The sequence below is a fragment of the Alosa alosa genome, chromosome 2 (genome assembly GCF_017589495.1).
Source record: "Alosa alosa isolate M-15738 ecotype Scorff River chromosome 2, AALO_Geno_1.1, whole genome shotgun sequence".
NCBI lineage: Eukaryota > Metazoa > Chordata > Actinopteri > Clupeiformes > Clupeidae > Alosa > Alosa alosa.
The window spans coordinates 23,441,365-23,453,864 of record NC_063190.1 but is presented as its reverse complement, the minus strand read 5'-3'; the positions used below and the strand labels follow the sequence as shown (position 1 = coordinate 23,453,864).

At 46.8% G+C, this 12,500-nt stretch overlaps 1 protein-coding gene across 2 annotated transcripts in view; it reads left to right on the top strand.

Moving 5' to 3' along the window:
* The window catches only part of efnb1 (ephrin-B1), a 72,925-nt gene extending 70,829 nt beyond the window's left edge, over nucleotides 1-2,096 (top strand). For both annotated transcript variants that reach the window (XM_048237696.1, XM_048237695.1), the window contains exon 5: nucleotides 1-2,096. This exon is cut by the window's left edge. In XM_048237696.1, the coding sequence (XP_048093653.1) occupies nucleotides 1-246 (246 nt within the window). In that variant the 3' untranslated portion in view covers nucleotides 247-2,096.
* The last annotated feature ends 10,404 nt before the right edge of the window (nucleotides 2,097-12,500 follow it).

Here is a 12,500-nt window from a genome sequence, read left to right as displayed (position 1 = left end):
CTGCGCAAGCGCAGCCGCAAGCACACGCAGCCGCGCGGGACCGCGCTCTCGCTCAGCACGCTGGCCACGCCCAAGGGGGCGGGCGGCGCCGGCTCGGAGCCCAGCGACATCATCATCCCGCTGCGGACGACCGAGAACAACTACTGCCCACACTACGAGAAAGTGAGCGGCGACTACGGTCACCCCGTCTACATCGTGCAGGAGATGCCGCCGCAGAGCCCGGCTAACATCTACTACAAAGTCTGAGAGAGAGAGAGAGAGAGAGAAAGAGCAGAGAGAAAGAGTGAAAGAGCGAGAGAGTGAGAGAAAAGAGAGAGGGGTGAAGGAGAGAGGGAGAGTGGGAAAAAGGAGGAGAGAGTGAGTGGAAGCAAGGAAATGGACTGACTTCAATACGGGACAGCTCTATGGAAAAAAGAGAGAGAGAGAAGAGGAGAGGAGAGTTCCCTAATCCTGACCCGTTCCTGTACTTTTTTCCCCCTTACTACCTAGTCTGTGTGATGTGCGATGAAAGACTTGTTTCATGTCCAGGAGTGGACGGGCCAGCGGCGCCGTCAGGAGGAAGAGAGGGCAAAACACGGACTTAAGCTGCGGAGGAAGAGGAGGAAGACGTGGGAGAGGAAGAAAAGGGAAAGAGTGTGAGATTCGGGTGTAAGCCAGCACTCGCTTCCCCTCTGGCCTCTGGCTCCAACCACATCCTGTCTCCTCTCCAAAATGGACGCTCTCACACCTGTTCCCGACCTCTTCTCTGTGGACATTGAAAAAGGAGCTGACCAGTCCTCTCTCTCTCTCTCTCACTCACTCTCTCACTCACTTATACACTCTCTCTTTCTTCCTCTCTCGTTTTCTCTGTCCCTCTCTCTCTCTGGCTCTCGCCGTGGATCAGTATGTGTGTGAGTGTGCGTGTTAGCCCTTGCTGCTAACACCTAATGCTTCAGGGGATGTTGAAAGCCCATGTGACTGGGGGAAAACCTTTGTTCACACACAGACTTCTCCACAAAGAAGAAAACGAAAAAAGAATATTTTTTTTCCCCACCAGAGACTCTCAACGAGGGCATAGTTTTTTGATGACGTAAACACACACGTGCCCCCCCCACCCAGCCACCCACCCAATCCCACCACCACCCACAGAACTTGTCTCCCAGACGGACACGTTCTAGAAATGCTCCCTGCTCTTTTGTGGTTGTTTATTTGTTGTTGTTTATTGTGGGTTATTTTTTTATTCGCTCACCTAGTCACTCTTTTCACCTCCTCACTCTTCCTCACCAGTGTCTTATGGTCCTGTGCTGTTTCCTCTCTACACTGCACTCCATTTGGAGCAGTTTGTGGCGATGTCGTTCGGATTCCTTGTTCTACGCTGCCCTTGTGGTAGTATATCATTAGCCAGTAACGCTTTTTTATCAAGCCAAGCCTGCATACCTGCACATGAACACACCCTTGTCCCCCCACTCAACCGTTCCTGTTCTCACATGCTTAGGAAGGTATGCACTCTGACATGGAAGAACAGAGAGAGAGAGAATTACAGGGAGTTTGTGTGTGTGTGTGTGTGTGTGTGTGTGTGTGTGTGTGTGTGTGTGAGTGAGAGAGAGAGAGAGAGAGAGCATGCGGGAGAAAGTGAGAGTTAATGAAAGACAAACAGGTCACATTATATTAGTGCTGAAAGATCATGACGAGTGAAAAGGTCTGACGATAAACAGAGAGGGAGAGTGTGTGTGCGCACATGAAGGCATGTGTGTGCGTGTGTGTGTGTGTGTGTGTGTGTGTGTCCTAAATTAGCCTCGGCTTTTTCCCCACGGTGAGCAAGAATAACAAGATCAAATTTGTCGGAGCAGAATCAAACGTGTGGAAGCAATTTAGATGCTATCTAGGGTGCAGTGACCTCTGACCTCCTCTTACTGACACGCTCATGAGCGTGATGGAGGTGGGGGATGAAGGAGTGGACAGATTCCGCCCGTCCACTCCTCTCACACTCCGTGTATGACCGGAGGAGGACAGTGTGAGGACAGGGCCCTGGTCAAAAGAAAAGAAAAGGGCCGTTGGTGGACAGGCTTTGAGGGGGACTGGACGTCCTTTTTTTTTAAGCATTTGTCGGACGGGGAAGGGGTTGGATGGGGTCGGGTGGGGGGGGGGGTTTGCTGTAGGAGGAAAAAATCCAACATATGTTCTGTCCATCTCCATAAAATAAACGAGTTTCAGGAGAGAGGGATGCGTGTGGAAAAAGTGGGAGCCAGCTTCTTCCTCTAGCCCCCCCCCACCCCACCACCACCCCACCACCACCCCACCACCCCACCACCACCACCACCACCACCACCCTCTGCTGCAGCTTCCCGAGGACTGGAAAAAATGAACAAAAGACAGAAAAAAGGGCAAGCGAGAAAGAAAGACAGAAAAAGCAATAGAGAACGGGAGAGACACCAAGGCATCCACAGCACAGCATAGCAAGCGTACAGACAGAGTGAGCCAACGAGAGAGAGATAGAGAGAATATAAACGAGAGAGAGATAGAGAGAATATAAATGAGAGAGAGATAGAGGGAATATGAAAGCATATGAGGGGAGGTAATGAGCATAGGCAATGGCGTCTGAATAATTTCTGTTGCTAATGACTGTTTACCTGGGGCACTTTCAAAGGCTCACGAGTCACACGCTGAAATGAGAGGCTAAAAGCACACATCCTTTCTTTAGTATAAATAACTCATTTGTTATCAAACAAAAGGCTTTTATCAGACGCTAGTAATTGTGCTTCTTTTTCTCTCCGTGGGGGTTTTGTTTTATTATAAACACGTGCTTCATCCTCTTCTTAAGTGCCCTCCCCCCACACACCCACCCTCGCTTCTCCAACACACACACACACACACACACACACACACACACATGCACACACACACACACATGCACACACTCACACACACACACACACATGCACACTCACACACACACACACACACACACACACACACATGCACACACACACACACATGCACACACTCACACACACACACACACATGCACACACACACACACACACACACACCAGTTTCTCTCTCCTCTTCTTGCTGTTATCCTCCAATGAACTTCTCTTCACTTGCACTTTTGTTTTGCACCCATCCTTCCATCCGCCGGGCCATCTGGTGTTATGCAGAGGAACACACACACACCCACACACTTTCGCACTAACATACACACGAACACACAAAGCGTTTGTTCTGGTTGGCGTCTCTGGGCTTAAAAGAGAAGACATGACATCAGTTCAGCACACTCACTTATCTCTCTCTCTCTCTCTCTCCAATGTCCTCTTTCACCACTTCGACGTGTGGTCTCATTTCAGATAAAGGGCCATCACCCACCTCTGTGTAGGCTGTCGCGGTGGCCCACCCCAGTCAGACACCTTGTTTCATGTGAGATGGGAGCGAGCTCCTGGAGTGTTTGTCTTTAAGGTACTCTGGCTCCCCTCTCTGATGTGGGTGATTGTTTTAGACTAAGTTATTACATTTGTATGTGAACAGCCACACCATTAAAAGACACTTTGAATAGGAACGCGAAGAAGAAGAAAAAAAAAAGAAAAAAGCGCTTTAGCTGTCTGGTCAGGGCGTCAGGGTAGATTGTGGAAAATTCCGGTGTTTTACGCACGTGGCGAAATAAGCACCAGCAAGTGCAAATGTTTCATTCTTTTTTTTTTTGTTTGTTTGTTACCATGTTATTTTTATTTTAATGTTTAGGGATTTAGAAAAATGTTACTCCTTAAATGCTCAATCACACGATGGTTAAACCAACAACAGATGTTTTGTACTTCCAGGTGCTGGTTTTTAAAAGCGTCTCTACACATTATCTCCTCTGTAGTGTCACATATTGTAGACTATCTGTGCAATTTATACTGTATTCTATGATATATGATCACATCTGGAAAACTGTCGGTTGTGCTTGTCAACTATTTATACGACGTTTTTATTTTCCTTTTTTTGAATGTTCAAATAACATTGTTATCCCCGCTCACTTACATATACTTACACAGAATCCTACCGCAGTGCAATTGTAGAGCTTACAGGCACATTCGAAGTTACCGGGCCCCCATTGTCTTTCTTCTGCTACATAATAATCTCCCCATCAGCTTTTGTCATCTATAGTATTTAGGTTCTTAATCCTGTCGGAAACAGTTGAAACAGTCGACGGGCCCAGCTGCAGCGCTCCCAGACCCAATGTGTTCACATTTCAGAAGTGTTCTGGCATTAAAAAGAACAGAACACTGACAGCTATAACTATTATTGCCTCTGGCAGTCAGCTGTTTGCGTATGTGTGCATGTACAGTACACCTGTAAAATTATTTTTCTACGTGACTGCAAACAGGATTTTTAGCGGTGTACACCGTGTGTGTGTGTGTGTGTTTGTGTGTGTGTGTGTGTGTCTGTGTCTGTGTGTGTGTGTGTGTGTGTGTGTGTGTGTGTGTGTGTGTGTGTGTCTGTGTCTGTGTGTGTGTGTGTGTGTGTGTGTGTGTGTGTGTGTGTGTGTGTGTGTGTGCTTGTCTGTGTGTGTGTGTGTGTGTGTGTGTGTGTGTGTGTGTGTGTGTGTGTGTGTGTGTGTGTGTGTGTGTGTTTGTGTGTATGTGTGTGTGTGTGTGTGTGTGTGTGTGTGTGTGTGTGTGTGTGTGCCCCACAGTTAGTTAATGACCCTGTTTATGAACAGCATAGGATACAGATACAGCCCCTCTGCACATTAACCTAAGAGGTCACACACACACATTTGTGAGACACCTCAGTTGCTTCTGGCATTTTCTTTTTTTTCTGTTATTGTTGTTTTGTTGGTGTTTTCTCTCTTTGTTGTTCTGATGTTATAGTTGGCAAGGCCTGAAATAATGTAAATAATGTATGTGAAAAAGGTTAAATTTAAAAGAAGTTACATTTATTAGAGCCCCATTTATGAAAATATAATTAGGTTTTTTAATGCAGAAATTTTGTAAATAGGTGTCTTTTTTTTAAGAAGACATTTTGTATATGTCAAAGTTTTTTTTTTTTTTTTTGTTTTGGTTTTGATAGGACAGACTAGGTTCCTTTAAAAAAAAAAAGATTCTGTAGAATGGGGGTCTGAAGTGCCAGCTATCACAATGGAACACTTTAGAAAGAGAGTAAGATGAGGGAGAGGGAAAAAAACATTACGAGGTTCAGTTCACATAGACATTTCTTCATTTCTGTTCTCTCTCATTCTCTCATGTCAAGATAGAGGTTGTGTCTAAGGGTGTGTGTGAGTGTGGGGAGAGAAACAGAGGTCGGGATTTACTCAGCGAACGAGAGGAGGAGGGAAAAAAGAGAAAGAAGAACACACACTTTGCCACACGTTTAATCCATTTTCTCTGAGGCTGGGTATAGTATTTGAGCTCACCCGGCACCGTTGCCGCGTTGGCCTCTCTTTGTGTGGGTGAAGTGCAGCGAAGCACCAGTGTGTCTGCCACTACCGAGAGACTGCCGCACAACGCACACTCATCCAGGCCCCATTAGTGCATTAGCCTCCTAGCCCGCCGCTAACGGTAATGCTGCGGACCCCGGCGTGAATGGTTCCAGCTGTGCTGTGCTGCGTGGGGAGAGGGCCTCGATGGGAGAATCCCAGACCCAGCACAGGGCTGGAGAACCCCGAGTCTGATGAGAGTACCAGTGCGTATAGTGAGAGGAGAGGGGCGCCAAGGTTCTGAGAAAATAAAACAAAGGATAAACAAAAACATTAAAAAAATGGAAAATTCAAACAAGAGCTGAGCAAGCAGTCTCTCATACACTCTCAGACCTACGTTCATACACACACACTTTCATACACTCACACCTACGCTCATACACACACACTCTCATATACTCACACCTTCGCTCAAACACACACACTCTCAGTTTGTACAGTCAGTTGCAAAGTCTCACACAAACAAACACACACATGCACACTCCTAGAATGGCTGTGGGGGAAAAGTGAAGGCTCGTTTTTGACCTGCGTAGATTAGCTAGGTCCCCATGTTTAATGAGAAAGGCTGGGGGGGGGCAGCAGACCCTGTGTCTGACTGAGGTCACTCGACTCCCAGAGAGGAAACAGACCCGCAGGGGGAGTTAGCCTTGGAATGCTAATGCTATCCTAAGCCATAGCTCATCTAACCCAGTCCACACTTGTAAAGTATAGACACACACATACCCCCATCACACACATCAAAGTAAATGCTTGCACAAGTGTTTTGAGAGTGCTGACACACGTAATGTTTGAAATGATGAAGAGTGAGATTCGTGTTTCAGGTACCCCTCTTTTTTTCTCCTCCGCTCCCTCTCTCTCTTCCTCTCTCCTTCGCTCTCTCCCTCCCTCTCTCGCACTCTATCTGTAGGTTTTTTTCTGGTTCACTGTGTCCCGCTCTTTGCCGTGCCACTGGTAGTTTCACTCACTCCCGGCCTCTGTGAAAACACGTTTATTATCCTTCTTCTAAATTTTTTATTTCTGTTTTAAAATTTCAGTATTATAATTATTTTTATTTTCGATGTACATGTATGCCATGATCCCAGTGCATTTGTGTTTTGTAGAAACTACTCCATGATCAATTATTACATTCTCACTAAGACACACACACACATGCAGACACTCACACACAAATGCACACACACACGCACACACACTGCCCTATACGTACACACCCATGCATACTCATACCTATACATACATAGCTTTTACCACATTCGTTCATAACAAGATACTATGGAACTTCATCGGAGTCCCATAAGCCAAGTTTGAGACCCTGATATTGCATATTGATAAATAAATTTTTTCCTATGGAAATGTTTTTGTGTGCCTCTTTCATTAAAAAAAAAAAAAAAACACTACTGCAATCTGCAAAGCATGTTCAACTTCATAATCTCCATCCTGTGTAGTACAAACACTCTCAAATGAGAAATGTGGAATATGAGATGTTGACCTACATTAAACAAACCAGGAATTAGACCGTCGGCGTAGCCAAGAGCAACACAGATATAGTAACGCAAATAAGGACCTTTAATATCACCTCACAGTGGGGCAATAACAAGTGACTTAGTGGCGTTTAGGGGGGATTAGTGGACGGTTGTGGGCAGCACATGTTTTGACGGAGGGCTCCATTTGAGGTTTCTCCCGCCGGGCCGGAACAGTGACAGACAGCGGCACAGCTGGCCGTCTGATCCTTGGCGCTGTCCGCCCGGCTCGGCATGCGGCGCGGCATGGCTCGGCTCGCCGGACCAGCAAGTGGCCAGTCATGGCAAGCCACCGCCCTGCTCTCATACTCTCTCTCTCTCTCTTTCTCTCTCTCTCTCGCTGTGTCTGTCTGTTTTCTTCATGCTTTGTTCCTGTCGCTCTGACTTTCTGCCTGCCTCACTACCTACCTACCTTTCTCACTCTCTCATTCTTTCCCTGTTTACTTCCTTGTTCTCTGGCTCTGGAGTTCTGCTGCTAGCCACAGTATTGCATTGGCAAATCCGCTCAGGAAGGAACACAACACCAAGGCTGGTGTGTAGAGAATATGAGGGATATTATTGTATATATAGTGTAGTCTCAAAACACACACACACACACACACACACACACACACACACACACACACACACACACACTCACACACACACACACACACACACACACACACACACACACACACACACACACACACACTCACACACACACACACACACACACACACACACACACACACACACTCACACACACACACACACACACTCACACACACACTCACACACACACACACACACTCACACACACACACACACACACACACACACACACACACACACACACACACACACACACACACACACACTCACACACACACACACACACACACACACACACACACACACACACTCACACTTCCTTGTGCTGCATTCTTTTACACCCAGAGCAGTCGAAACCAGCCCTACAGTATGCTGGCTCTTCTGACTGACCATTTGCATGGATCTGACCAGCGCATACTTGTGTATTTGTGCTTGACTGGCTCGCTGAATTTTAAACATCTCATTTTGGAACTTTCGCTTTCGTGGCTTTATTTAACTCCACATTCACCACCAGAGATTCCTGTGGTTCCGATCCCCTTTTTCCGAACGAAGAAATGATTGTCTTTGATGTGAGCGATTCCCAATCCCTCTTCTCTCGCTCTCTGGTCACTATGGCGTATTAGCGGCGACTTCCAGGATATATCCACTTGTGATAAGGTCTCATTAGAGGAGCTGGGCTGTTGTTGCGGAGCCTCGGAGGGCAGCCGCCTGCCAGATTCATTAAGCCTGTGGAGGGGAGAAGGGGGCCAGTGGCCGATGGCTGCCCGCACAAACGGCTGACCGAATGCCAGTTGCCCAGAGAACAAAGCCTGGACAATAAGCACAGCCCAGAACCCATGGAAAGGAGAAAGGGGTAAAAAAACGGGACACGTGACTGAGCTGCAAATACAGCGACACGCCCCAATGGCGACCAGCGCCGAGACAAATATGTGTGCTCTGCAGGGTACTGATATAGACTCAAACACACCCTTGCACACACACATTCTCTCCTATACATTCATTCACAAGCCTGCACTGAAATAACACTGTATATATATATATAAATATATATACCATCACATATAAACACTCATGCTGTATATACATTCAAGGACGTGCACACAATCTCGAACGTGCATCAAAGATGTACGACGCAGTCACAAACACACACACACAGATGGATATACACACTTATATTGACACACACATGTAACAAACACAATCACACACACACTACTTTGACGACTAGCGTAGTGTGTGTAGCGTAGAATGCTGGGGTGAGTGCTACCCTCTCTGCTGGGGGGCAGGGGGTAACTGATGATCCGTCCACACCGAAGCACCGGGGGATCCTGGGAAGGCAGGGCGAGCCGCAGCGGGCAAATGAGATTTCCCACATCCATCTCGCTGCAAAGCAATATGGGTAACGGCCACGGGCACCGGGCAGATCTCAGACCTTTAGTCACTATTAAGCCCCTTAGAGAGAGAGAGAGAGAGAAGGGAAAAAAAGAAGGAGAGAGAGAAAGAAGAGAAGAAGAAGAGAGGGATGGAGGGATAGAGAAAGAGGGAGAGGGAGGGATAGAGAAAGAGGGAGAGGGAGGGAGATGGAAACAGGGTGAGCGGAGGGAGGGGGTGAGAGTGTTGGACATGGAGGGAGTCATTCAGAAAGATAAATAGAGCAAGACCAGAGAGAGGAGAAAAAGAGGGAAAAGAGGGTGTTTTACAGACCATTGGATAAATGCACACAGATAGACTGACAATGACACACACAGAGGTGCTTACACACACACACACGCACACACACACACCCACACCCACACAAATATAGATACACAGTACTGGACACTGCTATTGAATCTGGCACAAAATAAGATGATAACTTCAGTCAAATAACAGTCCGCCAGAAAGCGTTAGTGTGGAAAGATTAGAAGGTGCAGTGTGTGCCCAGAAATAATGGCTGCCCCCCTTCCATGAATTCACTGGCAGGGATTTGCCTTTTTGCATTAAGCCAGTGTATTAAGGAACATTGTCCTCATGATACACACTGACAAGCATTTTCGCTCCGGGTTTTCAGACATTTTCCTCTCTTCCCTCACGGGATTCCAGCAGAGGAACGTGTCGTAAATGCAGAGTGATGTTCTCGAGAATGCGGGGACAGCGAGCAAACGCTAGGAAACCTGTGTTCATCTCTTCTGGCAGACACACTCAAGGGATTGTTTTGAAGTGAAACGACTTGACAGTTTGCTTGTGGCAACGCATGCTCGCCGGTGTAGGCTATGTCTTGCACCTTTTATCAAACAACGCCCCCCCTTCCCAGTTTTGGGTGGAAATCAGCACATATTTCTCCGGCTCCTTGGATAGAAAAAAAGTTCCATTTGTGAGCTTGTGAGGTGTCTAAAAAGGGACCCCGTCAGCGAATATCTGGCCATAAATATTAAAATGCGGACTTCCCTCGCCACTGTGTAGAGCGGATAGGAGAGGAGAGGAGGCAAGAAAATTCACCTGTTTTCAAATGTCTCTGAGGGAAGTAAAATTACTGCCTCATGCCTCTTAGGACAGAGAGAAGGGAAAAGAGAGAGAGAGAAAGAGAATGAGAGAGGTTCAGCGCTCCTTTATTTAAGCCTTTACTTTACTTTAAGACAGTACAAAAAATAAAACCTGTACACCATTAAAATTCCTTACACATACAAAACCTTCTTACTTATACATAAAAACACTACCCTCCCTGACTCACTTTGAAATCCATCTGCCCATCAGCATGCAACAGCCCCCCCAAACAGTAGGAAAAAAAGACAAGGAAGAAGAAAGGAGGAAAGGTTTTAAGAGAGACAGAGAGCAAGAGAGAGAGAGAGAGAGAGAGATGGAGAAAGCTCTAAGGACCCCCCCTCCCCACCTGACTCTAATTCAAGTTGTCTGAACTTCAACGAGGCCTAAAGTTCTCACTCAGCTAAACGCTGTCTTTAACCTTTATTAAACCAGGGTAGGACAACTGAGGACAACTAAGGATCTCCTCCAGCAATGCCTTGTGAACGAGGGAAGGAGGGACACGTCGTGAGGGAGAGCAGGACAAAGAGACAAAGACAAAAGCCCTTGGAGTCCCTCTGCAGTTCGGGAGGGGGCCTTGCTTAGGGACCCAATGCTAGTAGCAGTTTGTAGGCCGCTAAGCTTTTATCCTGCTCATAGGTCCTTCAGGGACCAGACCCTATGGCCCTCTGGTGCACCCAGACTGTGTGTGCTGGGCTCCCTCACGAGCCCTCGCTCTCCTATGTCCTTTTCTTCACTCTTCTCTTAATGTACTCTCTCTCTTGTTTCTCTCGCTCTCTCTCTCTCTTTCTCTGTTCAGTCTTTGATCTCCCTCACTCTCGCTCTTATGAAGGACAATGAGGGTAGGTGTTCTCTTTTTCTCCCCTGTTCCTCTGACTCACTACTTCCCTCTCTCTCTCTCTCTCTGTCCCTCTATCTCTCTCTCTCTCTCTCTCTCTCTCTTTGGGAGCTGAGTGGGGAACCGCGGGGCGCCTTCGCGGTGCTGTGTCTCATCCGTCTCTGTCAGCGCGTGGCGAAATGAAGCGCTGGCGGTCAGCACATTGCATGCATCTCATTTTAAAAGCTGATTGTGGCCTCCGACGCAAGAGCAGCGCGGGCCGAGGTGCTCTCCAGCCAGACACGCCAGAATGCAATGACTCTTTATAACAACGATGATGAGAATAATGAAAATAATAATGACCTGGCCCTGCCGTCGGCTGTACTGGGATCAGTGCTGATCTGATATCTGAGAGAGAGTGAGAGAGAGAGAGAGAGAGAGAGAGAAAGTAGTTAATCAACTCAGGACATGTCCTTGTTTGGCCTCTCACTCTCATGCGAATTTCATCCACTTTGAGTGAGAAACTTTGGTAACACTTTACTTGATGGGTGAGTTCATAACACATTCATAGCAGCTGTCATAAACTGCACATAAAGCAATCATGACTGTTTCATGAAACATCACTCAACATTCATACCAAACCTTTCATGAATGTGGAAGACAGAACGACAAAAATGTGTCAAAATAAAAGTCCAACAATTGCAAAGCAGCATTGCCGTTTTTGTTCCAAACCTCTTACCTGATCACGTCACATCTGAGTCAATGGGCTACTCCAGTGCCAAAAAGACTGAAAATGGTCAAGCAAATAATTTTTGTTTCATAAAAATGTATTTGTTTTATGATACCTTTGCAGATGATTTCTCATCTTTTGCTACTGGGAATGTCCAACCGTTCCAGGTTACAAAAATACGGGTCAGCTGAATGTAGGCTAGTTTACCTCCCAGTGTTAAATTCAGTAAAGTGACATAAGATATTCATGAAATATTTACAAAGGCTGGAGAGAAAAACGGCAATGCTGCTTTGCGATTGTTGGACTTTTATTTTGATTATTGGACTTTTATTTTGTCATCATTCTGTCTTCCACATTCATAAAAGGTTTGGTATGAATGTTGACTCATGTCTCATGAAACAGTCATGAATGCTTTATGTGCAGTTTATGACAGCTGCTATGAATGTGTTATGAACTCACCCATCAAGTAAAGTGTTACCGAAACTTTTCCTCTTGCTTTTCCCACAGTGTTTGAGGCCGAGGCGCGCCGTAATGGATATTACCTCTGCTTTGAGTTAGGTGGGGACAGAGATAAACACGGAAGCAGGTAACCCATGAGGCGTCAGTCGGCCCACTCGTGTGTGTATTTATAGCGTGTGACAGACAGACTCACATGCTAGGCATGCATGACCCTGTCATGAACACATCCTCATAACGTGCTAGTCCGTGGCACAACGTGATCCGACAGGTCTGAATGAGACCGCGCGTATAATGCACCGTGTGGCCTGATAAAGCAACACTTGACAGCTTCAGCGAGGCTCTTTGGTAAGGCCTGACTCAGCCGCGGTGGTTAGTTATGGTCAGCTCCGCTCCGCTCACTTCTTCTCGCCCTGCCCCCTCGCCACCTCT